The following is a 25259-nucleotide window of genomic DNA, read 5'->3' as shown; positions in this document are numbered from 1 at the left end:
AAACCCCGGTGAGAGTTGTAATTGTAATTGTATTTGTGATTATGCCGCCCACCCGCAGAGAAGCTGCGCCCGCTCACAAGCCAGGATGGATGACTTGCACAGCACATTGGCGCGTGCCGGTTAGCGCCCAAAGGCACTGCGAGTCCTGCTGTGGCCTGGCAGCTCCTGTTAGATTGCATTTTCATTGCCGCAATGCCGTTTTCCACGTGTGCAATTGGCAGTTGTCCATGGCCCTTACTCATGCACCTTTCTCGCCTGTTCTTGAGGGCCGTCCATCTCTAGAGAGGACCTGCCAGGTGACTGAAAGTCTCTGGTTCCTGCCATGATGTGATGGGATAGCTCACGTTACACTTGATGAGGAACATGAGCCTGCAAAACGCCTTTGGAGGGGCAGCTGAGCGAAGGGATGACGTCGGATGCTGAAACAAGGAGTCGGGGCCTGGCCAGCTCTTCCGCAAAGCTACCATTAGTTATGCCAAGATATGGTAAGGCGAACATGTTAGGTAGCTTAATTATATCCAAGACTTGTCTACTAAGTTCTAAGGTAGCACACGCGTCCTCGCAGGCCAAACGCTTCAAGTTTTTGTCGCGCACAATAACTATTCCATTTACTTAGGGGGAATGAAAAGAAGAAGAAACCGGACAATTACTTTCGTGGTCTTGACGTATTGAATCTGCTGAATTCTTGACCTAGACTAAAGGCCAAGCCTCCATGACTACGGATAAACCTTGCCGAATACTTTTAAAACAATCCCAGATCAGCTGAAAATGGAGCCTATGCTTCGTAGAATTTGAGCAGGAAAATAACACAGTGCCGGATTTCCGTCTAGGCGGCCCCAAAACAGAAAAGGAGCCATAACAGTGATGATTTGTTTAAACTCCGGGGTATAATGCTTTATCGCAATCTTTAAGGAAAGATGGAGAGGAAAGACAAGAACAAAAATAATTAAAAAATGGAAAACCCTTGAAAAAAGGAATAGACGAAAATTGAAGAGAGAAAGGAAAGAGAAGAATGTCTTTGGTAATGTAAAAACGGTGACAACAATCAGAGTTCATCAAACGCGCGAAGAAGCTCGTCTTTAGCAACGGCAGGATCAGATCCCCTCGTCTCATTCAGTGCTGCTCTGATATCCTCGCTCAAATGGTCTGAGATTCTGCTGAGGTTGGTCAGCTCATCACCGAATGTCGTGCCAGAAATGTTGCTGGACATGGCCTCGGTGATCTTGTCCTTTATCGTGTCAACTTCAACAGAGGCATATTGTGTGCCGACAAACATCAGGACCATGGCTAGTGCGACCACAGAGGTGACGACCCAGAGGACCTTCAGACGCCGTCTAGTCCTCTCTTGCCAGTTGAGATCAGCTCTTTCCCAGCGCTCCACGCGCTCACGAACCAGATCCACTCGTTCGCTGAGCTTTTGCACTCTCTGCCGCCCTGTCTGTATGCGGTTCTGTAACTCTTCAATATCTTGCTGCTGCTGGTCGAACTGGCCGACAGAATCAAGTTGCGACTCGATTTCGGATACCAGACTCTGTGCATCGGACTTGAAAGACTCATTGGCCTGCTGCGACATGGTCGCCAGTCCTTTCATCTCATATATAGTGCTTTGCAGCATGCTCAGCTTCTCCAGAACAGCATAGTATGCGTCGTCCAGCCGGCGCGTCGTTGCCAGCGAGAATGCGTTCAACTCCGATAAAGACTTCTTGAGACCACTGCGAAGCGAGTTAGATTATCCTCCAAGTACGCGATGGATTAATGCGCCTTACGTAGTCCGCTGGGCGGCCTGTTCCCTTTGCACCTGTATGCGCTTCTCTCGACTTGTAGTTGTGGTCTGCAATATGGTTGCCCCAATTTCCTCTGCCCCCGACGGCAACATGCTTGCTCTGCGGCTTTGTTCGGCGCTGCTCAGCATGTAGGGCGTCATCCCCTCGGAGCGTGGGAGATCCAGAGAGCCACGGGGCGGCATCTCCAGTGAAGGAGCGGCAGACTGAGGGTTGCGGTCGGAATTGCGATCCTGATGTCGGCGTTGCAGGAGGTAGTGACCGTGATGCCGATGCAGCTTGGATGTGTTCGTCTCGGTCACCGAGCGGCTTAGTCGATGTCGAGGCCGCAAAGAATGGGCTGACTTGGTAGGTTCGACGACATGATCAGTCATCATTCATGCCGGCTCGTGAGCATGGACGTTGAACTACTGTATGTGAAATGGAACGCGGAATAGCTTGGTGGCTCGACCTCTAACTTGTGGATTCCACGTCGCAGCGCGAGAGAGCAGCTCCCAGCTCCAGCTCCCCCCACTGCGTTTAGACGTTGAGGCCGTACGGATCCATACCTCGGATTCATTAAAGCCGTTTAGCGCCCTGCCGCCTAGTGTCACAAGTGAAAAAGAATGAGGCGTCAGGAAAAGGAAAAGACAAGCAGACAAGACAACCAACCCCACGTCCTAGACTAGCTGTCCAGTTTATGCACGTAAAATTGGTTCGGTAGCATTATTGTATTAAGCCTTGACAAGTCATGTGATGTAATGTAATGTGTCCGGCCTTGCACCAGTTTCTACGAATTGCGCCAAAAGCAACTCCACTGAATGTGCTCTCTGTATGCTTTGTATGCTCTGCTGGCTCTGCATGCTCTGTGTGCTCTATATGCTCCTTGTCTCATGCCTAAAAGCTACCGCCGTTATCCATCTACATGGTTCGTCGAACGCTTCTCCAGCTGTTTAAAAGCGAACCTACTACACTTCCCCAGAACCTGGAACGGGATAGCCGGGAAGCTGTATGGTTTGGCGTTGAGTGGCGGTGGGTAATGAGCTGATTGAAGCGCCATACGGGCTTCAAGCTGGAAATCCTGGTTGCGGAAGACCCCTTCTCGTCGTCCTCCTCTACCTGGCCCCAGGACTCAGTTCGATGGTTCCGAAAGCGCGACATAGTCGCATGATTGCGGTCCCTCAAGAGTTGATGAGCTTGTTGCGCTTCTCCTTCCTCTTGAGACGCTCGACTCGCTTCTTATGCATCTTTTCGGCCAATTTTTCGTATCGCTCGCGTTCTTCCTTTGCGGCGCGCTTGTCCTTGATGGCTTGTACTTTTCTCTGGGGTGGCTCAGTCAGTATATTGTTCTTGTGGACCAGAAGTCCGACTCACCTGGCGATCTTCCTCCTTCTCGTCCTTCATCTCCTTCTCCTTCAATTTCATTGCTGCCATGGCCGTCCGTTCCTGTGTTCGCTTCTCAAAAGATGTTAAGCCAGAGGTCGGTCGGAACGCCTTTTTCTGTGGAAGCCATTGCTTGCCTGCAAGTACTGGTCAGCCTCTACTCTACGTCCGTGTTGCGGTCGGGAGTGCTCCTCGAGAAGGCATACCATTCTTGCGCATGCCCTGAGGCTGCGGTACCTTTGCCGTCGCAGTCGACATGATCTCGAACTCGCAAATACGAACTACAGAACAATTTGGGGTTTCTGTCAAGTGGGTTGCCGGTTCGCCGTTCGGTGTTTCGTGTCGTCTTGATGTTTGCCTTGTTCTCCAATGTCGGTGTCATTCGGTGCTATCCATGAATTTTTCTGAAGACGATCTTGCTAAAAATTTAGATAACGGGTCTCCACTAAGATCTCGTCTGGTCTGTGCTTTGTTCCGTTGACCGAACCCGCCATTGCCCGTCATGCCCGCCATGCCGCTTCAATTTCAGGGTCCTCTCCACATGCAAATGCGAAGCATTGATTGGCTTCGACGGCCTCCCCCAAGTTCACTTCATTTCTCAATTAATACTCTTTTCCCATGGTCAAACATCTGCAACAGCGACACCCTCGACTCGATCAAACTCAGTCCACAGGGCTTCCAAAACGTGCATCAGCGGAAAGCTTTCAGGGGTCGCCAGACCTAGATCCGGCATCGCTCTTTTTTCTTCTTTTCCTTTTCTTTTCAGAACGCCCGACGACAAAGGACTTGTGCATACTCTAAAGCAAGTTGCTCCAGATCTTCAGGTGACAATTTACCTACATTACCTACCACTCAAGCAGGCTGTGTAACAACGTCAGTAATTTGGAGGTCAACCCCAAAACGTCGATCGCCACCTTGGTCTGTCAGCAACCGGCCGAATATAATAAACACTGCGGACGTTCGGCTAGTGTAACAGGCTCGCCAAATTGCGACATGACTACCGAGCCGGAAAAAGATAAATGCTGTTTCTCAAGATTGAGCGGATCCCGTCCTGTCCTAACCATTGTTGCCCGGCTTCCTTTCAACATTCGGTAGCACCTTATCGCAATCTGCTTTCCCCAGCCAACGATTGCAATCTGCGTATTCTATCATGAACCCCGCGATCATCACTTCGGTTTGTCGTTTGAGAGGCTTTGATGTAATCAGGTTAGCGTTGCACCCGTGGGTAATGAGACCTTGGCCCTGGAAATATCCTAGCCCTCACTCCGCAATCAATCATTTGACCACCGGAGCTTGTGGATTCCTAACCAGATCAACAAGAAACTGGCCGAAGCCTGGATTATGGGGATCAGATGTGAGGCTGAGTAGTTGTCTAGCTCAGCAAATACGGCGAGATTGTCATGAATTGTTTCGCTAATTTTGTTTCCACACCAATGCCGGCTGTTGTTCACTCTTTCGCACCGTCAGGCGAGATTACACTCGTTTGCGACGAAACTTTGTAGCTGAAGTCGGACATTAGCGACTTATGAAGGCGTATTATTACCTTTCGCCTAGGGATAACCTTGGACATAGTTTAAGAACTAGGCTCGCTTAACTGTTATGCAAGGTGCGGACGGTTGCGTTACTCGCGTACGGAGTATATATATCGATTGCTCACAGTAGCAACCCGTCAAGATCACATTGTCGACCATGCACAATTATCGCCCTCAGGAACCAAAGTGCTTTACCGAGTCGTGAAAGAGGAGCCGACCTTCACGATTCTATCTGACCCGCATTATATGCAACCACAAACAATTGGATGCAAGAAGATCGCATTCGCTATGGATTAGCCTGTTCGGATCTCCACAGTGTTATGCATCGTCGTCTGTGCGCTTCAGATTCGCTTACTGTGGTTGGACGCGACAAATGCGACCAATCTGATGCGGCCCTTGGAATCGTTCCTCCAGGCCCAAAGTGGCTATAGCTAGGCCTCTGCTGCAGGCTTCAGGGTGAGCAAGTATGCAACCAGGTGCGCCTATCAGCTGGCCTCTTGCTGCTTGCGACCTGCTTGCGACCTGCGGGACGTGCAGATCGTGGTGGGCGTTGTACACACAGTAACTCTGGTTGCCCGGGCCTACCCTCGGCTACCTAATGCGTCGCCTCGAGTCAAGAACTCGGTTGAGACAATACTTTACGGCTCAGCGAGGAAAAAGCAATGAAAAGATTATGATCTCATTTGGCCTTGATGGTACGGCCACATGGTCGATCCTCGCAGAGGCCGTGAAACGAATCTTGTGACCGGCATTGTTTGACTGTCGCGCGCTGTAGAAGCCGCAAGTGGATGGGAAATCGACAAGGTGCAACCCCCATCTTCATGTCCCGAAATGGAAATCGGCATAATTTGAGACTGACAGGTTTGGACCGGGTTCTTCTAGCTAGGGGCTCCAGGAACCGAGGACTGTACCAAGCAGCAATTTGGCTCCCCCATCTGCCTGCCACCCGAATTGCAGAGTTGCAGAGTTACAGAAATCGCGGGATGAGATTGAGTGCATTCCACGGTTAAGGGGATACTTATGTGAGACGCATATTGATACTGAGGTTTCAAGTAACTGCCCATCACAGTATCCACGCCGGCAATGTTCTGTTACGCAGCAGGTACGCGTAACCTGCGTCGATCTATTGAACCCCCATCTAACGATGCTGGTCAAAGCTGGTGCAGTCAGTAACTACTCTCAAAGGACGCGATGTGCCAGCGCCAAAAGCCGGACAGCAATCGGGCTTGAGAGTGGGTTTTCTCTCTCTTCCTCTTCGAGTGCTACCAAAGCCACGATCGCATTTTCATGAGACTCGATCAATCTTTTTCTTCCTTTTTGTTTTAATTTTTAATTTTTCAATGGCTATCCCAACACGTACCTAGCTCGTCTAAAGGTCGAAAGCAAAAAGCCTGGTCGTAACGGCGCCGTGGCGGCCCATAGACACAACACATACTTGAGCAACCATCTCATCCTTGCTGGGCCGTGACCTAAATGATTAGCCGCTGTTTCGTCCGAAAAATGGCTGTCAATCAAGCAATGGCTACCACAGTAATTATTCCGTCCGTTCCAAGGTGCGAGCTGTGAGCTGGTTTTTTTTATCGTCATGGGCAAGTCATGAGGTCACGTCTCGGTCACAATGGATTGAGTTATCATGTTTCCATAATTAAACACGATAAGTCGATATACAGAACCACATATTGTTGCTTAAGTACAGGCTTGTTAAGATTATTATCTGGAGATGATGGACAGGGGGAATGATGCAGGGGGTTGAGATTTGAGATGGGGGGATTGCGATGGAGCACTTGAAATACCTACTACTATGTACTTTACTCATGGGGCACTCGTACACGCTTAAGTTGAACGCAAGGAAGTTAGTGTCCCATCTCGAATTGGTTTACGGCTACAAAGGTCATCTAGTGTCTACAGCAGCGTTAGTTTTGTGCAAAATGCAATGTGAAAGCCGCCCGCGGGAGAGAAAGTATTGCTGGGCTATAACATCACACGTAGCACGTACATGCATGCGTGCATGTGCACTCAACGGTACCTACATGGATACCTTACCTAGGCATTTAAGGCCTGGTCCGGTGGCTGCCAGTGCAGTTGCTAGGACGCAGGACACTCGGGGCGGTTGAAGTATCCCGAGTAAGCGAGGCAGAGCATGCGCGGCATAGCACGAGACGGACAGAACCATCTGGTTTGGAGGGGGGAGAGCACTGTGTCTTGCTGAAATGAGGGTTTAATATTGAGAGTTCCGTTGTATGAGAGGTGCTGCTGTGCTAGATGGGCTTATTTGGTCGAGTCGACCAATGTTGTTGACGATACGGATAACTCCAAATCGGGGGCCCATGTTTTCCAGGTACAACCTCGGGGCGTGCTCAACGTTGCCCGGGGCTGTACTCCATCCAGTGCGAAAGGCAAAGCTACTGCTGCCGCTACCGCCCACCTACTGTACATAGTATGCCATTCATGGATGAAAGCGAGGGCTTGCAGGGGGGTCCACTGCCACTCTGGATAGCACAGAAAGTACATGCGTCACTGGGGACTGGGGGCTTGCGACTTGGCTGCTTGCGACTTGGGGGCTTGCGACTAGCGGGCTACTACGTACCAAAAGACCCGACGCTTCCCCAATCCCTGGGCACTTCCCAGTCCTCCAGTGCATTTGCTCCAGTTCTGTCTCCAGCGCACTGCGCACCGCGCCCGTCGTCCGCCGCCCGTCCCGTCTAAGCAACGCAACGCAACGAAACGCACCGCAACTTTATGTAGTATCTGCTGTAGGTGTGCTGGTCGTTTTGGCGCTCTTTCCTCTCCTCCATTTGGCTGTTATTTCCCTCCTCCATCTCAACTCACCTTTTCCTTCACCTCTCCATTCACGAAGGGCTTCAACTTCACCAAACCTTGGCTTCAATTCCAGTCGCAAGTCTTCTTTCTCGTTGATTTGCAACTGGTCTTGGCCGTCCGCTCATTTTTCCTCCTCTTCTCTCTTTTTTTCCCAACGAGAAGACATTTTTGAATTTCTTATTAGCATTGCCGTTATTTTGAGTGATTGATTGATTGCATTGCATTTGCATTGTCGCCCCTCCCGGTCTCTCTCTCTCACTCTCTCTCTCGCACCCCCCGTATCTCGATATTGGTCTGGCCCGTGGGAAACGACAACGCAATAACACTTGTCACGCAGCCAACGTCACGTCACGTCGCGGCACACGAACTACAGAACAATCGACTCGCACCGCGCTCACGAGGTAATACCAATCATTCACTTCATCGTCATCCTTGATTTTCTCCCGCTCCTCCTGCGACACCTCTGTCGTCTGCCTACCACCCGCAACCAGACGTGGACAGAGATAGAAGAAAGCATCAACCCGCCGTTTCACTCTCGTCTTCTCGTCACTTCTGTTCCGCAATTCTTCTCCCGCCTGCCGCATCGTCGAAATACAAGACGAGACAAGACAAGACATCTAACAACGCCGTAGGAACCAGCCAGCACCAGCCCTATACATCACAGCAGCCTGACGAATGCTACTGAGACACCTATGATATCCGACAGGCTCTAGGATTTGATGCAATTGGTGCCGCAGCGCGGCTTCGTGGGAAGACAGCCACAGTAGGAAGATGGCAACCGCATATGCTACTTCCGGCAGCCCGGTAGGCTCTGCCTTGGGGAACATGGGGGTTGTCGACATGGATCTGGCTGCCTCTCGACGACGACATCTTTCGATACCCGTGCCTATATCTATCCAGCGCCCTGTCGACGATGATGAAAGCGACTCCAGCCCGCACCCTTCACCTCGCTCAACAGGCCCGCCTCCGAACCCCCCGTTCGTCTTTCCCGCCCGATCGCTGCCTTCGTCTGCGCCTCCGTCTTTTTCCAGGGCCACGGGCCAGCGCTCAAAATCTGTCGCCGATTTCCTTGACAACAGCAGCGACAGCATGGGTAGTCTGGGCTCATCTAGCGCACGACCACGCCGCTCTCCAGCCCTCCCAGCGTTCAGCTTCAATCCCGGCGCTGGATTGAGTCCCGAAAGTGCCAACGACCGCCCTCAGCGATCTCCTGCTCTTCCGGAATTCACCTTCAACCCCAGCCCATTCGACTCTGCCAATTCGCTCATGAGCCCGCCTTTGTCTCCGGGGTCACCCACGTCCCCACGCACAATTCCGAATCGTGGAGGCCACAGGCGCGGTGCCAGTGAGTTTGTTGGTGGGAAACTCAAACAGGGTGATGCTCTTACAATAATGAGCACCAGTCCCACCAAGTCGGAAAGTGGCTTTCCATCCCCATCTCTGGCACCAGTCGATCCGTACCAACGTCGGGGAAGGCATCAACATCGCCGCTCTGCAGCAATTTCGAGCCATGACTTGTCCATGATTCTGAAGCCGCCGAGCAGCCCAAATGCCTCTAGAGGTAGCAGTGCTCCTTCAAGCCCTGCGGATTTCGAGGGCAGGATGAGGCATTTTCCAGAACCCGCAGCGGAGGTGTCGAAAGAGGCCCCAAAGCAAGAGGAAATGCCAGAGGAGGTCAGAATAGCTCCAGATGCCTCTAGTTCAACAGACGAGACTGCAGAGCCAAGCCCGACAATCAAGCCTGCACGGGCAAAAGTGGGATTCTCTGATACTCTCGAATACATTCCACGACCTTTGTCCATGGTCTCGACAGATACCGCAAGCACAGTCACGGGCTATCCCGGACACTCCGTATCCGGCAGCATTTCGTCCATCATTTCTTTAGGCAGCGCAACAATAGTTGACCGCGAGCGGCCAGTGCTCTCTTCCCCGATCAAGAAGAGCAGCGACTCTCGACCTAGCACTGCAGGTGCTGTTCTCGAGCGTGTTCCGAGTTTGCTTGCTTCTTACCCTTTTGAGGAGACCCCGACCTCACCTCGCAGACGAAACTCTATTCCACTATTGCCCGGTATCACTACAGAGGATGCCGCATCGTCACCGCTTCCGAGTCCTACAAAAATGCCCAAGCGTTGGTCATTTTTTGGCCTTGAGCCTTTCACGTCATCCAACTCGCCGTACAAGCAGCGGCCTCATAGCTCAAGCTCGTCTGACACGGCTGCCAAGGGGGTTGAGACGATCAACGCGCCATTTGACGCTGATCTAGAATCCGATGATGAGGCTGAAGAGCAGAACGTATCAAAGAAAGCTAGCAAGAAAAAGAAGCAGAAGAAGGTCAAGGCATGGGCTGGTTCAATCTTAACTCGCAAAGCCAAGTCGAAGTCGAAGTCTTCTGGTCGTCCTCATACACCTCCGCCCGCCAAGGAGATGTTAGATGATTGCATGTATGAAGACGACCTGGATATGTCGGGACCGTTGACTGCACCGATGGTTATGGTTACGGACTCCTCCTCTCCAACCGTCGAAGCTAAGCCGGTAAGACCACGGCGAAAGTCTGAGGATGATGCATTATATCCCATGATTGACTTGGATGCCGCTCTTGGCCCGTTTAATACACCCACGGGCCGCGATCCAGCATGGGATGCTGCGCAGAAACCCGGTGCACCACCCAAACGTCAGCTACACAGCGCAGCAGGAATGCGAGGTTTCTCGGGTCCAGGCATGCACTACCATCGTCGCGCTGAGAGCGCACCAGAAATGCCTCCGTTTGAAGCAAGATTTGGTGGCATTCATAGGTTTGGCAGCTCTTCGACCATGGCGGACGTTTTCGAAGAAGATGAAGAGGAAGACGATGATTATACTTCCGGCGCAGAGAGTGCATCTCAAGCTTCCATACCCGATACCAGCACAGTCTCTGGGGCCAATCTCGATGCCAGATCGACGAGTGACGAGTCTGCTACAACACCTACTCAAGAAATCGACTTCGCACGGAAGAACTCGGCTGGTGCGCTCTCAATTCCGTCTTCAATCAAGCGCAAGGGCAGTGGTTCCAGTCTGGACCTCCAACCCTTGGGATCAAGAGTCCGAACCGAAGCTTCGATCAGCTCCCTTCATGAAGAGGTGATTAGTGAGGAAGCCCCTGTACATCACACTACAACAGCAGTTGACCAAGAGCGTATTTACGAGACTTACCTCGACTCGGACACCGTGGCACCGTCACCACGAAGAATCATCACTGGCAAAGATCTTGCGCCGGTTGAAATACACCCAATCAGTCTCCCAAGCCCGCTGACGGGTATCAGTCCTTACTCCATGAGCCACTCGTCGTCCTTTCCATCCCCACGCTCTCCGATGTCTTACGACGCTCACCGCGTTTCTACGGCGCCATCGTCTGTGACTGAGGAAAACAATTTCCAGTCGCTGCTCATGGGAGAGCCGGGGCCCGAAGTGGTTCGTATTTCCGTCGACGTTCCGTCTTTAACCGAAAGTACCTCGAACATAACACGCGAGAGCAACTTCTCCGGTGTACGACCACGAGGCATGCCCTTCCACGAACAGCGCCCAGCATCTTTCACGACTACCGCATTTGGACGTCGTAGATCGAGTTTGGCAAGCCTCAGTCGTCTGATTAGCACTTCACACGGAGAAAGAAGCAAATTGAGCATGGAAGTGCCCCTCGACAACGAGTCCGACAAGAAGTCGAAGGCCAGCACAGCGAAGAGACTCAGTCGAATGATCCAATTTTGGAAGCCGAAGGAGTCAGCAGCATCCTAGCGAGTGTTTCGAACTTACTTCTTGGTCACCATACTGCATCGACGACGATCTTCGAAAGATCAAAAGCTCAAGGCTTGAGGAACAAGGTAACCACAAAGTAATTGAGCATAGCACATTGACGCTGCTTTCAGTACCGTCAAAGCCCTGTGTTTGCTTGATCAGCTTGGAAGAGTCTCAATAGCGAGTCTGAAGGATGATCGATATACTCCTAATAATTTCAGTATAGCCTAGGTGATCTCACCAGATCTATGGGCTTGCTGCTTCATCGCACATATTTGGCGTTTTACGAGAGCATGAAGAGAGCAACTATTGCATGATCAATGGACCGGATCTCCGCAGCCCTTCTTGATTTCCACCATTGCTTTTCCGGCGAAATGGATTGGCCCCATGAAGGGCGGGAATTGGTAACTACATTTGATTGTGCGGACATATGTTGCCGAAGAAAGTAAATGTTATGACACTGGTACTACATGAAACACTTGTAACCAGAAGGGAAGGAGTTGACACTTAGATAGAATCTACTATCGCTAGGTCTCAAGTCATGTGTTCTGCCGGGGTGGGGGGCTACCCTCATCTACAGATGTTGAGACATGCTCGATCTTGCTTGTAGACATATAGTAATGAACATATTGTATCACTTAATTTGTCTCCCGTGCGACGTGCCTGTCTTGTGACGGGATTTAGCCAGATCGCGGTTATGTTAGAGCTTGTTTGTAACTAGAAAAACACATTTGAAATCGTACAACGTCAGAATGGAGAATGTAGCTCCTGCACATATCTTTGTGCTTGCTAGTCGGGAATCCTTTATTTTTTAATTTTCTAATGTTCTTTTATTAATAGATTTCTTTTGGATGCAACTGCTTGCGTAGTATTGACATGACCGAATTGCCTCAACAGCAGCCATTGGGAAATACCCTCAACGTACAAACATACCATCCGGAGAACCATCCGTACCTTGGATGGCGTTCTGGCCGCGATGTTGATATACATGATTTCAAAGTTTGAGGTTCTTGTTATTTATGAGAAAGAGAGACAAGTCGCCGGGCCCGGTCAGAGCAACAACGCAACGTGGTCGAATTGCTGACCCAGGTCTCCCTGGACACTTCGGGATAAATGTCCTCTGTAGATTCAACTTTCAGCAGAGTGAGTGTCTGGGTATCTTTACATGCGGGTGATGTTCGGGAGTTGGGACGCTGCATCATGCGTTGCACGATGCAAACTGACATTTAGCAAAAGTCCAACCCCAACGATTTGATGTGACATCCTAGAGGTAGTCGAAAAGCGTGTGAGTTGACTCAGTTATGGGCTTTGCCTTGCTCAGACCAGTTGCTTCTATTATGATTCCTCGCGGAGCATGGTACTTGCAGAAGTCTCCTAGCTGTTGATACTTGTAGCGGTCGTGGCTGGTCCCGACACCCTTTCACAAGCCGACACCGACATCATACTGCTTGGCGCTCAATATAACCATCAGACTGAGACATATCGAGTGAGTGCTTTTCGGATGGATGATCTCTTACCCGTAGAGAACTAGCTTGCCCGCCAGGCCCGCAGCCTCATAGCTGATGACTACGAAACCGGGCTGTAGAAAAAGAAAAAAAAGAGAAGAAAAAATAACAGAAGGCATATTTTCAAAGCAGGATCTTCGCTGAGGAGAGTAAGGTTGTGCTCGAGGCCACTAAGCCACAACGACAGCGCGAAAAGCACGAGGCCATGGAAGCAAACACCATGGCCAATATGCCTCGCTGCGCTGGGGAGATAGCCAACACCAAGCCGTCGCAATAGGGGGTTCGTCATTTTCCAAATTGCGTGTGGCGAATATACTCAGCGGAGATTCCAACTATTCAAGAAGTTCTTTGGAAAGGCGTGCAGAGATAATCTTCGACCCGGGTGGCAGGAAGTGGCCCCGTGGCTCAGATCGCAATAAGCCCTTGTGGGCAGATGATGGATCGTTGGAATCCGCCGATATTGGCACTTTGCGAGCTCGCTTCAAGGCCATGAGAAATAAGCTGAGTTACCTCGTCAAATTGTGACGGACTGTTTCCTGATTGTCCATGACGAGATCTTGCGCGAATCGCGCATAAAATCATGGGTTTTGCTTCATGTTAAGCCCTTTATGAACTCGGACTTCTGGCAAGATGAGTTTTTGCTTAGAGCCGTCGATCATGAGTTTGACGAGACGAGAGAGACCCCGCAAGGTTTCAGAGAGAAATTATGGCCCCTATTCCCGAAGTCTCCGACTGGCTTCATAACACTGGCTTTGCCACGAGCGAAGACTGGGGGACGAGGTCCAAGGCCATCCAAGAAGAATCCTCCGATTTATTAGTAAGTCCGATCATCGTGTGTTGCTTCTGTGTACCATTTCATCATCCTTGACCCCAAATATGATTCATGCATCTTGCCCGGGAACCACATATTGAGCTAATATGATGTGTCTGCGCAGGATCCGAAAGTGCCCTTGCCCAGCATATCACACCGGCGCTGATCCACCGCACCTCATAGCCGAGGGATTATCTGCAGATAAACGAGGCGGGCTCGTGCCTTGTTTGAAGGGCCTGACAATATCAAGTCCTCTTGGCTAGCCCGCATCTGAGTTGTTATATATACGAACTAGCATCGTGGAGTGTTGCTAAAATTGATCGCTATACCCCGATAGTAGGTGAGGCCTATGGAGTATCATATGGAAAACAATTTGTTCAAGTCTTTAGCAGCAAGGCCCTGGTCATTTGAAAGAATTTCGAGTATAACAATGTTTCGGAACGGTTCATATGATGCACTTCAAAGAGTTGTCCATCTGAACAGCCGACGATCGTAGGGAAGTATTCTCGAGCACATACGCGACCGAATCGCACGAATTGGAGTTTGTGGTAATATTATCGTCCTATTACTACGCGTAACTTGAGCAGGATCCTGACATGCCTGGTACTAAAGAAAGATATTCGGTTAACGTAGCATTAGGGTATACGGATGGCCTCGTTACGGTCGCATTGCTCACTTGCCATGTGTGACTGCTTGGGGTTCGTAAAGACTAGCAGTGATCATTCGAGCCGGCCGCGCCCTTAAAAACATCGGATTGGATTAGCACGCCTCCCTTGCCGAAAAAGTCCTTTTAGACAAGTTTCAAAAATCACACACTAAGTGTGCGAAGAAGGATGAGAGAAATATTCTATATTATAGAGGTTCCCGCAACAGAACTTTGAAAACCACCTACATATTTCATAGAACTACGAAGAAATAGAAGCTCAATGAATGAAAGAAAACAAATGGTTAGCCCAGGCTATAGCATTACTATGGCCTAGATTTATACGAATTTTAAATCGTTAGATGTGCTTGCAAGATATGGATTGACTGGGCCGTGAATGAATAATCTTATGTGACTTTAACCGCCGGGGCGAGTTAGTATTAATAGGAGTGCGGACTGCAAATATGCACATGGAAGGACGAATCATATGGAGCAACATGTCATCGCCGTAGTAACTCGAGGTACAAGTCAGCTTAAAACACTCTAGCCATGTCATCTAGTGATTTATTCATCTTTCTTAGCTGGAAATGTGCTGGTATAATGCTCCCCTAACCACAATAACGCCCCGCAATGCATCGGATATACTGGTCACCCAAACCTACAGCGACTCCTTAAAAATGCACAACTATTCCATGCCATTGAACTCCCATACCGTGTTACCGATATTCGTTCCCGCCGTACAAAACCTATCGTCACACTCGTAAAACCACTAGCGATGCACTGACACGCCACTAGACAGCCTGGTCAACATCATCACCACGCCCGTCGTCGTCGTCGTCGTCGTTTCCACCATCCGCCTCGTCAGCTCCGAGGATCAACTTCCTGATCACCTGCCATATCTGGAGGACCGCCGACGTCTCTTTGTCCTCGAAATGCTTCCTAGCCGCATCGAGCAAGCTCATACGTAAACCCGGCGGCAGATCTTCAACTCCAGTCTCCCAGCCGATCAGCTCAGCAAACCCAGCGAGGAGCATATGGCCGGTCATCTCCCGCAGCGTGACATCGGTGGACCTAGCCTTTGCATTCTTAGTGTCGTTTGAGACCTGCGGCCACAAGAACCAGGTACCGTGGCGGAGGGTACACTCCTCGAAGACGGTGATTCGCTCGGCGAAGTTCGGGTCGCCCTGGATGGCGGGGCGATCTCTGATGAGGCCAACTGATACGGATATGATCAGCAGGTAGAGCCCGGCCAGGTCCTCAAGGCTTAGCGAGTTGAGATACTTGATCTGGGCGCCGCGAGCGTTGATGTTGGTAAAGGGGTCATGTTGTCGAAGCTCGTCGGGGAGGCTGCCAGCGAGGTTCCAATAACCACTGCTGATGAGTGTGTAGTTGTGCTCAGGGACACGGCCATCCTTGACATTGGCAGCGACGTCGGCGACGGCGTCACAGCGCCAGAGTGCGCGTTCAAGGATGGCTGCAAATCGGCGTTGCTGTACGGGGTTGAGAGGATCTAGTCCAGGAGGCGACGATAGATCGACATAGCCACTGTTCAAAATTTTGGCAACCCGGATATCTCGTAACTCTAGTTCTTCGATGAATGGGAATGTTCCGGGCTCGCAAACCTGGCGTTTCACCCCTGCCGATGACAGCGCGTTGCCAGCAGGTCGTAAAGGGAAGCTCCCCAACTTTGTCTTACAAATCGACTGACGGTAGGTGTTGATGAGCAAGCGATAGCTCTGCAGGACAATTAGGAACAAACACAGATAGTGCCATGGCTTATTACACACCTTGTTTGCCGCCATGAAGTTGCGTAGTGTCGCAACCTCCATTTGTTCGGCGATTGCAACAACGACCTCGCCAGGTACCTTAGGGATGTCCATGGTGTGCTTGTGAAGGATACTATAGACTATAGACTAGAGTATAGAGCAGCAGTGAAAAAAGGGGGTCGGCGATTGCTGTGAAGGGGAAAGTTGGTATTTGTTGTGAATGAGAAAGTAGGCGACTGCTATAAAGGGGGTCGGCGATTTGTCTTCACAAGTAGACCATAATGCATAGATGATGTTGCAGGAGTGGTGTTGTGATGTGAAGAAGTAAAATCGGCGACTGGTCTTCACAACTAGTCTAGATGATGTTGAGTAATTATTGCGGGAGTGGTTGTCCGTGTGAACCTTGACGGCCACTGGGCCTTTTGTGGACGTCAGATGCCATCAAGGTTGTAAATGTTAGGCTCGCCCTTTCCTTTGTGCCTGCGGCTGTAAATCACAAGTTCAGATGAACTGTGATTCACGACTCAATGACGTGGGGCAGACATCCCTTGTTATACCATTGTGCTTTCCCCTGCGTCTCAGTCGTTGGCCGACCAATGACGTGCTGCCGCCATATTCAAGTAATTATAGTCAATCAGAGAACTCCAAGTATAGTCAATCAGAGAACTCCAAGTATAGTCAATCGGAGAACCCCGCTATCATTGAACACGGTCATTATATACTATATATGATAACACATCGTAGAACTTTAAAATCAAGGGCAGTAATGCATTGTTGTTGTTGTTGTTGTTGTCTTCACATAACTCAAATAGCGACCCGGCGATTTATCCAAGCACTTAATTACTGGAAGGAGCGCCCTGAAAGTTACGTTGGAACGGATGAGCAGCCGTCAACTACCGTTCTTGCAGCACTGCTAGAAGTTGTGTCGCTATCAAGGACCAGACGGATTGGCCAGCGATATAGAGAAGAACACCGAGAGGGAGATGGCGGGCATGACTCCGTAGGTCTCCCGGACTCCACCACGCCGTAGGCAGGTCAAGGTCCGGGGTGGGATGTGATGGCCGGTCCAGCCCAAGGTATTGAATCGTCACAAAAAACCGTATCGCATGTCATGAAATTTGCTGGATTAAATCTGTGGAAGTCACTCCATAGAAGTACAATACAGTTGGCCCCCAATTCCCCGTTGAGATTATGAAGCGTTTTCACGTTCAGCATCATCTAGTCTACTGGGAATAATTGCGCCATAAACAAACTTGATTGACCAGCCTCTCAAAGTAGACGAATGAAACAAGGACCAAACCAAAACAACCCGGGTATCATCATGTGTCATCATATCATCAGTAACAGCGCCCCAAATCAAAACCTTTTCATCTTGAGTTTGCCACACAACTCGAGTGGCAATCACCATCGAGCAGCGCCTGCCCTTTAGCCATGTGCTCGGCTCCAGGCCTCAGCCCAGCCTGTGCCCCCGAATATGATTTCAGGGACCAGCTTAAGTCTCAGTGTATAGATGCATCAAGCCGCTCTTCATCTTCTTCCTCACCTCTCTATCCAACTTCTGCCTGTTCTCGAGATCAGTGATCCGCGATTGCAACTGCGCGATCTTGCCATCCTGTTTCTTGAGCGCCTGCCGGCTGGCGTCGCGGCCCATCTCCAGCCCCCTTGCTTTGGCTGCAAACTTGCTCAATGTGCTCCTCACCTGCTTTAAGGCCTGCTCGTCGATCTTCTGGCCCTCGAGAAGAGCCATTACTTCCTCCGTGATACCTGCAATTCCGGCGCCGGACCCGGGTGTAGCCGGTGAAGAGGAAGGGCCAGCCGCTTGCTGTGAGGACGAAGGGGTCGTAGGCCCGCCGACTGGTGTGTATCCACCGGCGTGGTCGTTGCGCTGTCGCTTGTTGCTGTTACTGGACCCGCCAGCTTCGGGCTCAGCAAACAGCACTCGTCGGACGGACTTGTCTGTTAGAGACGGCGTCGGCATGCCACCTGCGACGTCGGCTACTCTTCGTGCTGCTGGAGTCGTGAAGGCGTCGCGGCTCCGGCTAAGCTGGCTCGTAGAATCTGTGACAGCAACCAGTTGCCTCTCCTCGTCTGAGCTCATATCGCCGAACAGATCATCATCCTCCAGGTCAACCACGTCCCGTTTGCGCTTTGCGGCCGCAGAGGGAGTCTGGAATTGCTCCTCACGGATCGTTCTCGTGGGATGAGGCGTCGGCTTGCTTGCCGACTCGGCGATACGACCCAGCTCGTCCTCGTCGCTTGTGTCCATATCGCTTGTGCCGTAGTCGTGGTCGACAGTCTTGGTATCGCTCGTACTGTGTGTCGCCTGGATGGTGGAAACGTTCTGCGCCGTACCGCTGCCACCCCCCAGCGCCGCACCCTGCGCGTGCTCGTTCTGGCTCCCGCCCACGGCGCGCTCCAGCTCGTCGATCGGCGTGATCTCCGTGCGGTGCGACCAGTGCCGCTTGCCCTCCTCCCTAGGCTCGACCCTCGCGCTGAGCGTGGTCTGTACCAGTTTCCGCGGCGTCCTCAAAGACGTCTTCTTCCCGTCATCCTGGCTGCTGCCGCCAGGCTCGGTCGTGGAATTGATCAGCACGGCGCCCTCCTCGCGTAGCCTGGCGTCGTCGGCCCACAGGAAGAAGTCGCAGCGCGCGGGCTCGCCCGTCTTGCCCTTGGTCCGGTCGACCTGGCACGTGTAGAACCAGCGGCCCTTGTTGCGGCTCTCGCGCTTCACCTGGAATTGGACTGCAGGGAGGCGGGGCTTGCAGTTACCTATTGGCATAGGATAGAAATGTCAGCTTGGGAAGAAGGAGGGGGCCCAGTGGGATGTGGAACGGATGCGTAGATCACGTACAAAGCCATTGTCCCTTGGTGAAATGTCCGTTTGTGGGCTTCTTGGTTGGGCTGTCCGAGATGCCGAAGGTGGTCGTCTTGGTTGATGGCATCTTGGTGTCTGCGGATGTGGACAAGCGAAAGTTCTTGTTGAAAACTGTCCATTGGACATATGCAGTTGAAGGTGCTACACCAAGCCTCAGCTCTAGTCACTTGATCGTGCAGTTGTCAAGTTTTGTGAATCGTTAAATCAACCCACAGCAACGTGCACGCCGATTGTTTCTAGTCTAGGGGAACAAAGCAATGACCTGAAGCTCCTACTCAAGTATTTGTTGTGCCGTGAGGAGCTGAAAGCCGGGGAGCTGAAGTCCGGGAGGTTGGGGATGTGGAGAGCCTGCCTTCAGGCCCGGGGGCTGTGTATACAAAGTACAGCATTTGCTTTTGCATGGAACTGACTAGGAACAGGACACACCCCCCACACGCTGACTTTCCCAGACACTACTCCATACTATTGACATATTGCTTGACCAGCATAAATTATCATCTGTCGAGGGCAGGCATACGTAGATTTGCTCCATTCAAACTTGGTTACAGAGCCCTCCATGCGCATCGGGGTATATCTAAACGCTCACGCACACGTATTTAAAACAGGTATTATCTTTCCACATGAGAGCGCGCAGATCGCCATCTCAAACTTCGTACCAATAATCATCATCCAAGCCTTCCCGGCTTGGCACAACACCAGCTCCGGCCGGCGGTCCCTGGTATGCTGCCTCCATCCGCACGTTCAGCAACCTGATCTTCAGCCCATAATCTCCGACAAGGGACACAAGCTTATTAGTCTCTGCAGTTATTGGCTTCTGATCGAGAAGCATCAACAAGCCATCCAGCCACTCCGAAGCCACACTATGGTTCAACGGATGTAGGGTGAGGACAGGCTGTTCATTTCCGTCGCCGTCGGGCTTCGCCGCTTCCTCCAGGCTCGTGAAGCTGAAAATGGTTATCTTTGTGCTTGACTTGGAATTCGTGTGGCCAGCGGCGCCGAGAGTCATGTTTTCTGCTTCAGTCTTGGCGTCTTCGCTGGAGACTGACACATTCGAAACAACAGAACTGACTTTGCTAAGATCGACCTTTTCGTGCAACGCATCGAGACCTGGATCTTGGTTTACTGCCTTGAAGGCGAAATCTGCGTAGTGCAAGTACCGCCGGTTATGTGATAGCTTCGCAAAGCGCCACAAAGTACCGTTTGGATGCCTGCGGCTCAGAGAGGTTTGAGAGGATTCGCCTTCTTTTCGCGGTGTCGCTTTCGAGAACCATGCTCCCGCTAGCAGGCATCGGATTCGCTGTTCCTTGACGAAGGACAGCGACTCCTTTCTCAGATCGTCTCTGACTTGATATAAGTGTTGACCCCAATTGTCCTCGAATGACAGCTCGAGAAGTTCCATTTGGATCTCGCGCAACCGTGCACAGTCGTACTCGAGTAGGTCTTCCTCCACTTCAGCGACATCCTTCGTACGGGTGGCCCTACCTATCACCTGGTCGACTAGTATGCGCACGAGCTCAGCTACCTTGTCCAAGTCATTCTGCTCGGCACCAGTGGCTTTCCATAGCCGAAAGAAAGAGACCAATCCGGCGGTATGTAGTCTAGACCACTGTAGCAGCAGAGGGCGAAAGAGCTTATCCTGCTGCTTCCCATCTGATAGTTGGTAACCCCTGAGATCCTCCATTTCGGTCTTGTCGCAGTCGAACTGGTCGTATAGAATCAAAGTGACAGCCAGACTGGCCCTGGCTACGGGACATCGCTCCGCTAGCGGCCTCGAGGACTGCTCGAGCAGTAGCTTTTGGAATCCATCCTCGGTCTTTCTGACATAGTCCATCAAATCCATCATGCCGAGGAAGCCTGCATCTTGGAATTCTGCAGCAGGGCTTTCGGTCTCGAATCCCAGCCTACGCCACTTTTCCGGGTTGTGCCTCTTGCTCGTCTTCTTGCTGACCCCTTGTCCATCCTCGGCTTTTGTTGTCCCGTTCGCATGGTCCTTGCTCGGCGCGCTTGCTAGATGTAGTCCCTTGAGGGCCCTTCTGTGCTCCGGACGCTCGAGATCTACCCGTACCTCTCTCCACTTCCGTAGTAGCACCTTCGTGAGGCTCTGAAACTCCTGTAACGGATGCGCAAGATCTTGCAAAGCCGAACTCTGCATCAGATTATAGACGGCCTTGATGAGGCCCAGGTCTTGTAGTCGCTTGATGAACTTGGGCCATTCTTCTCCGGCGCCGTTGGGCTTACTGTTGGTAGAGGAGGCGACCTCGTTGGACACGGCGTCTCTGATCAAGGCGTTTATGAGCATGAGTGCATTGGCGCAGAGTGCGTGATCCGCCGACTGCAGCTGTTGTATGACCAAGTCGAAGAACTGGGGGTACACGGCAACGGCAGGCTTCAAGGCTCGGAAGCCAAAGGTGCCAGGTATCCGACTTTGGCCAGCGGGTGTAGACTGCGAGTGGCTTACCAGAGCGACCAATATGGACATGGCGCCTCGCAGGATGTTGACCAGTGGATTTGTTACAATGAGTTCGACGATACGCTCGACCAGGTCGCCCGCGGTGGGGCCCTCGAAGATATCCCAGCCCATGTCCACTTCCAGCAGTCTTGTCAGGCTCTGTAGAGAGTAGGCAAGAGTATTGCCTCCCGTACCCATGATCAACCGGCGCAATATGATCAGTCCGCCCGAAGATATGAAGACGTCTGCGAAGGCGGGATCGTTGATGGAGGATTGTAGTTTGAAGACAGCCATTTTCCGTGCAGCATCTTCGTCGCTGGCGAGGCGCGCCAGGAGCGCGGGGATGTCTGCCTGATCCATGTCTGTGGCTCAATTGAAGAATCTTGTCGCAAGAGAAGGGGAAATGTCGCGGAAATGTTGGTCACGCGCTCAAGCGCCGAAGGGCTTTCCCGACAGCTTGGGCCGGTCCTCCTGCGGGCTTCTGGTATTATAGACGCGGTCGTGTTACTACTGTCGTATCATCGTAATTCGTGATGGTGTTCGTCGGCGCCCATCCGTCGCAGGAAAAGCGTCCAGAAGAATGCGCGTTTGGTGAAGGGGCCGTGGTGAAAAGTTCAAAAATTTGGGAGTTCGAAGTCGCCGACTCTCTACATAGATACAGAGTACCCTCGTACATTCCTGTTGGCGGCCGAGGATGTGGTTCCAGGGGCTTGCGGGGGGCTTGTAGGGGCTCGACCACTTATAGGAGAACTCTAGTCCGGGGGCACGGGACACCAACGACACACCACTGCATTATCCCTGCACAGTACCCAGGCTGCGCATCTTTGGCAATCAACGTACTCTGTACCCCTGACTCCACGATAGAGACCAGTATATCCGAGTATATAACCTAGAGAATTGTGAGGCCTTGTAGTGCTTGCTTGTTGCCCGTGCGGCTCCACCCCCAAGCAAGGCGGGATGGACGATCCCTAATATTGGCAAGCTTGCTTCCAAAGTTGCAGTCGCGGGAGTTTTGTTTACAAGACGGCACGCACGGCTTACTCTGGTGGCAGCTTGTTTGTACTAGACTGAGTAACGTATATCTTGGCTGCGGCTCGCTGTTCTACATGCCTTCACGTGGCGTTGAGGCTCTCAACCAACCTCCCCCAAACACCATGACCAAGTCACAGATAGTCGGGTGGATTCAGCCACCGCTGCCTACAGGCATGATGTTTTTTGGGTTGGGGATATGTCCGTCGTGCAGTCTTAGACATTGGGATTTCACATATGAGAGGTTGATCGTGCCCCAATTTCTTTAATTTAACTACATCGGAACCTATAGTTACATGATATGCTTAGGCGGGGGTAGTGCCTCTGGCCCGAACGAAAGCGGCAGCAACTACACAGGTCAATATTCAGAGCATTTAGAAAAAGCTTGACTTGAGAGTACTCACCTCCTCCAACCGGAGCACGATATAATCGTCGTTCTTGTCAAACATCAGAATCGGGGTCTTGAGGTCGCAAAACTCGCGAATGCTAAATGCATATATAAGTAGGCGTGCTTTTGAACCACGACTGGAGTTTGAAGTTGCACTCACAATTGCCGGCACATGCCACATGGACTAGCTGGGGGAGATATATCTGTAGCAACGGCCACAGCTCTAAACCCTTTATACCCCTCCGTGACAGCCTTGCCAAACGCCACACGCTCAGCACATGTTCCTACAGGATATGCTGCATTCTCAACGTTTGCACCACTGATAAAGGCTCCATCGCCTGAGAGCACGGTGGCGCCAACACGGAACTGACTGTAGGGGCAATACGCAGTAGACTTGGCTGCGACACTACCCTTATGCAGTTCCGAGAACTCTTGTGTAGTCAACCCGTATGTCCTGCATGTTGACTCCACATCTTGCGAGCTCGAGCTGGAATAAGTCTTTACTGAAATGGACATATTGAAAGCATGTAACAAATGCTTTTCCAAGGGCAAACCAAAAAAATCTCACTTATGTGCAGAACAGTTATCGAGGTGGGAGGGATATGCTCCAATTATCAGCTACCGCATGCGGGGCAGTCGGCGACTGGAATGCGCCGCTATCCTACGACAAACCATCTTGCTCAGATCCCCCTCCCCAAAAGACACAACTGACCTTCCATACTGACTCCCACCAAAGATAGGACCCATGATACTATGTGTCACCGTCCATTCTCCAATGGCTTGTGGCACTTTGCTGTGATAACGCATCTTAAATCGGAATCGTCAATGGGTTCATAACGCTGCAAATCAGTGAGCTCATTACATCCACAACTTGTCCCCGGAGACCGTCGGAAACTCACGATGCGCCACCATCTACTATCATGTTTGCTCCCGTGACATATGATGAGAAACCGGACGCCAGGAAGCCAGCCACTCGCGCGACCTCTTGTGCTGTTCCTGCTCTCTCAAGCCCAATTGTCGTTTTCTGCATCTACATAGATCAAATTTAGCGACCAGACGAACTCCAGGATCACCCTAAACCCATATAACTAACCTCGGACTTTTGAAGACTGGCTGGAGGGAACTGCGAAGTCATGCCTTGCATGTCGAACTGTTCTGCGAATCAGCGAGCAGCCAACTAACCGAGAAGAACCTCACTTACTCCTTGGAGGTTGACGCCGACATCAATCTGTCCGGGTGAAATGCAGTTGATACGAACTCCAGTACCTTTCAAGGTTGCAACACCAGCTTTGACAACACCGAGAGCAGCATGACTGGCTAGAGTGTAGCAAGGCCCCCAGCAGCCTCCGTGGATTGAAGCAACGCTGCTGATGACAATAATGGAACCGTATTTCTGAGTCTTCGGAGCAGCGTTCGGATAGGACCCCTTCGCAGTCAGCTTGGCCATTGCCGCAGGTGCGTATTTGAGAGCAAAGAACGGCGCCATTGAGTGCGCCTCGAAGCACTTTTGCAGATCATCCGGGGTGGTCGCAGCAATCGAGGGCGGACCAAGGAGCCCCGAAGAGGATACCCAGACGTCCAGCCTGCCAAAGGCATTGAGGACATCGTCGATCAGGACTAAAGTCTCCTCCTGACTAGCAACATTGTACGGGTATGGTATGACCTTGCTGTTGGGGAATTCTTTGCCGATATCTTCGACTAGTTTGTCAAAAGAACCGGTTGTAGTGTTGACTCTGTCGCAAGCTATTTGCCATCAGTGGTACGCTCCTCCCTCCGCCAACTCACCATACACGCTGCTTAGCATGAATAGGGCTCTCACCAAATATAGACGCGGCACCGTGGGCTGAGTATGTGTTAGTATGCCACTACAGTCCACATGGCACAATTATGAACTGACCTGCCAACTCGTGGATGATAGCTTGTCCAACGGGCTGAGCTGCTCCGGTAACGACACAGACGAAGCCATACTACTACATTTCAGTTTCTCGATATCAGAGTGCTAGAGGGCAACCTACAAGTTTTCCATCGGATCGGTAGGGGCTGAAATCCTCAGTGGTGTCCATTTCAGATGGCCGTGTTTGATACGATATCAAACCTCTTACTTGATGTGTGTTTTTGCAAGATAACAAAATGCTCTTGAGCAATCCCAGCACTTTGTATGAGTTGAGCTGAGAGCATCACAAGTAGAGGCGCAACTTTCACTATCTCCGGATAACAGAGGATGTTGTCCAATCGCATTACAATCGTTTCCATTACACCTCAGTCCCTATCATGGCAGATGGCACCACGCTACCGTGTCTGCGAGTCGTGCTTTTCCGAGGGAAAGCTAGCAGACCACTCCAGCCCGATAAGCGGGTACGTATTCTAGGTAAATCGCGACAAATAACTGATGATTATCATGCAGCTGGAATAAATGGTATCGTCCTGTATTCGACCTTGTACGACTTTCTTTTTATTCCGGGACTACATCACACATCATATTGACGCTCAGCCCAAGCAGTGTGTCCCACCACTTCCAAACTTGATA

General features: G+C 51.3%; 8 protein-coding genes across 8 annotated transcripts; 2 read left to right on the top strand and 6 right to left on the bottom strand.

Moving 5' to 3' along the window:
- Positions 1 to 685: 685 nt before the first annotated feature.
- Positions 686 to 2458, bottom strand: BKA67DRAFT_359429 (uncharacterized protein). Its single transcript, XM_046096409.1, has 2 exons — positions 1767 to 2458; positions 686 to 1712 (listed from the first exon to the last, which is right to left on the bottom strand). Exons 1-2 carry the CDS (start codon positions 2156 to 2158, stop codon positions 1046 to 1048), a joined length of 1059 nt encoding a protein of 352 aa, XP_045954803.1. The 5' UTR covers positions 2159 to 2458; the 3' UTR covers positions 686 to 1045.
- Position 2459: 1 nt separating this feature from the next.
- BKA67DRAFT_359533 (uncharacterized protein) lies at positions 2460 to 3581 on the bottom strand. The gene is made up of 3 exons (XM_046096410.1): positions 3350 to 3581; positions 3135 to 3280; positions 2460 to 3082 (listed from the first exon to the last, which is right to left on the bottom strand). Exons 1-3 carry the CDS (start codon positions 3399 to 3401, stop codon positions 2942 to 2944), a joined length of 339 nt encoding a protein of 112 aa, XP_045954802.1. The 5' UTR covers positions 3402 to 3581; the 3' UTR covers positions 2460 to 2941.
- Positions 3582 to 6356: 2775 nt separating this feature from the next.
- Positions 6357 to 6841, top strand: BKA67DRAFT_359560 (uncharacterized protein). Its single transcript, XM_046096411.1, has one exon. The coding sequence runs from the start codon at positions 6451 to 6453 to the stop codon at positions 6787 to 6789; it is 339 nt and encodes a 112-aa protein (XP_045954801.1). The 5' UTR covers positions 6357 to 6450; the 3' UTR covers positions 6790 to 6841.
- Positions 6842 to 8584: 1743 nt separating this feature from the next.
- BKA67DRAFT_522513 (uncharacterized protein) lies at positions 8585 to 11266 on the top strand (the record flags this gene model as incomplete). The annotated part of the gene is made up of 1 exon (XM_046098377.1): positions 8585 to 11266. One exon carries the CDS (start codon positions 8585 to 8587, stop codon positions 11264 to 11266), a length of 2682 nt encoding a protein of 893 aa, XP_045954800.1.
- A 5836-nt stretch (positions 11267 to 17102) lies between these two features.
- Positions 17103 to 19276, bottom strand: BKA67DRAFT_574303 (uncharacterized protein). Its single transcript, XM_046103415.1, has 2 exons — positions 18843 to 19276; positions 17103 to 18760 (listed from the first exon to the last, which is right to left on the bottom strand). The coding sequence occupies exons 1-2, from the start codon at positions 18931 to 18933 to the stop codon at positions 17484 to 17486; spliced, it is 1368 nt and encodes a 455-aa protein (XP_045954799.1). The 5' UTR covers positions 18934 to 19276; the 3' UTR covers positions 17103 to 17483.
- Positions 19268 to 22002, bottom strand: BKA67DRAFT_574301 (ELMO/CED-12 family protein). Its single transcript, XM_046103414.1, has one exon. The coding sequence runs from the start codon at positions 21673 to 21675 to the stop codon at positions 19510 to 19512; it is 2166 nt and encodes a 721-aa protein (XP_045954798.1). The 5' UTR covers positions 21676 to 22002; the 3' UTR covers positions 19268 to 19509.
- A 634-nt stretch (positions 22003 to 22636) lies between these two features.
- On the bottom strand, positions 22637 to 23248 carry BKA67DRAFT_522408 (cytidine deaminase-like protein; the record flags this gene model as incomplete). Its single annotated transcript, XM_046098372.1, has 3 exons — positions 22637 to 22693; positions 22749 to 22830; positions 22893 to 23248. 3 exons carry the CDS (start codon positions 23246 to 23248, stop codon positions 22637 to 22639), a joined length of 495 nt encoding a protein of 164 aa, XP_045954797.1.
- A 292-nt stretch (positions 23249 to 23540) lies between these two features.
- Positions 23541 to 24795, bottom strand: BKA67DRAFT_522132 (uncharacterized protein; the record flags this gene model as incomplete). The annotated part of the gene is made up of 7 exons (XM_046098349.1): positions 23541 to 23571; positions 23632 to 23762; positions 23826 to 23882; positions 23934 to 24475; positions 24552 to 24575; positions 24630 to 24699; positions 24748 to 24795. 7 exons carry the CDS (start codon positions 24793 to 24795, stop codon positions 23541 to 23543), a joined length of 903 nt encoding a protein of 300 aa, XP_045954796.1.
- Positions 24796 to 25259: the final 464 nt, after the last annotated feature.

Source organism: Truncatella angustata (genome assembly GCF_020726525.1).
Source record: "Truncatella angustata strain MPI-SDFR-AT-0073 chromosome Unknown BKA67scaffold_7, whole genome shotgun sequence".
Lineage (NCBI taxonomy): Eukaryota > Fungi > Ascomycota > Sordariomycetes > Amphisphaeriales > Sporocadaceae > Truncatella > Truncatella angustata.
This window is presented reverse-complemented; position numbering and strand designations above follow the sequence as displayed.

Bases quoted from the DNA above. Each gene is read 5' to 3' on its own strand.
- BKA67DRAFT_359429 (XM_046096409.1), bottom strand. From the start codon at position 2,158: ATGATGACTGATCATGTCGTCGAACCTACCAAGTCAGCCCATTCTTTG. The intron at 1,713-1,766 runs GTAAGGCGCATT...CTCGCTTCGCAG, and splicing joins CAGGCCGCCCAGCGGACTAC to TGGTCTCAAGAAGTCTTTAT.
- BKA67DRAFT_359533 (XM_046096410.1), bottom strand. From the start codon at position 3,401: ATGTCGACTGCGACGGCAAAGGTACCGCAGCCTCAGGGCATGCGCAAG. The intron at 3,281-3,349 runs GTATGCCTTCTC...CAGTACTTGCAG, and splicing joins TCAGGGCATGCGCAAGAATG to GCAAGCAATGGCTTCCACAG. The intron at 3,083-3,134 runs GTGAGTCGGACT...GAGCCACCCCAG, and splicing joins AGAAGGAGGAAGATCGCCAG to AGAAAAGTACAAGCCATCAA.
- BKA67DRAFT_359560 (XM_046096411.1), top strand. From the start codon at position 6,451: ATGGAGCACTTGAAATACCTACTACTATGTACTTTACTCATGGGGCAC.
- BKA67DRAFT_574303 (XM_046103415.1), bottom strand. From the start codon at position 18,933: ATGCCATCAACCAAGACGACCACCTTCGGCATCTCGGACAGCCCAACC. The intron at 18,761-18,842 runs GTACGTGATCTA...CTATGCCAATAG, and splicing joins CACCAAGGGACAATGGCTTT to GTAACTGCAAGCCCCGCCTC.
- BKA67DRAFT_574301 (XM_046103414.1), bottom strand. From the start codon at position 21,675: ATGGATCAGGCAGACATCCCCGCGCTCCTGGCGCGCCTCGCCAGCGAC.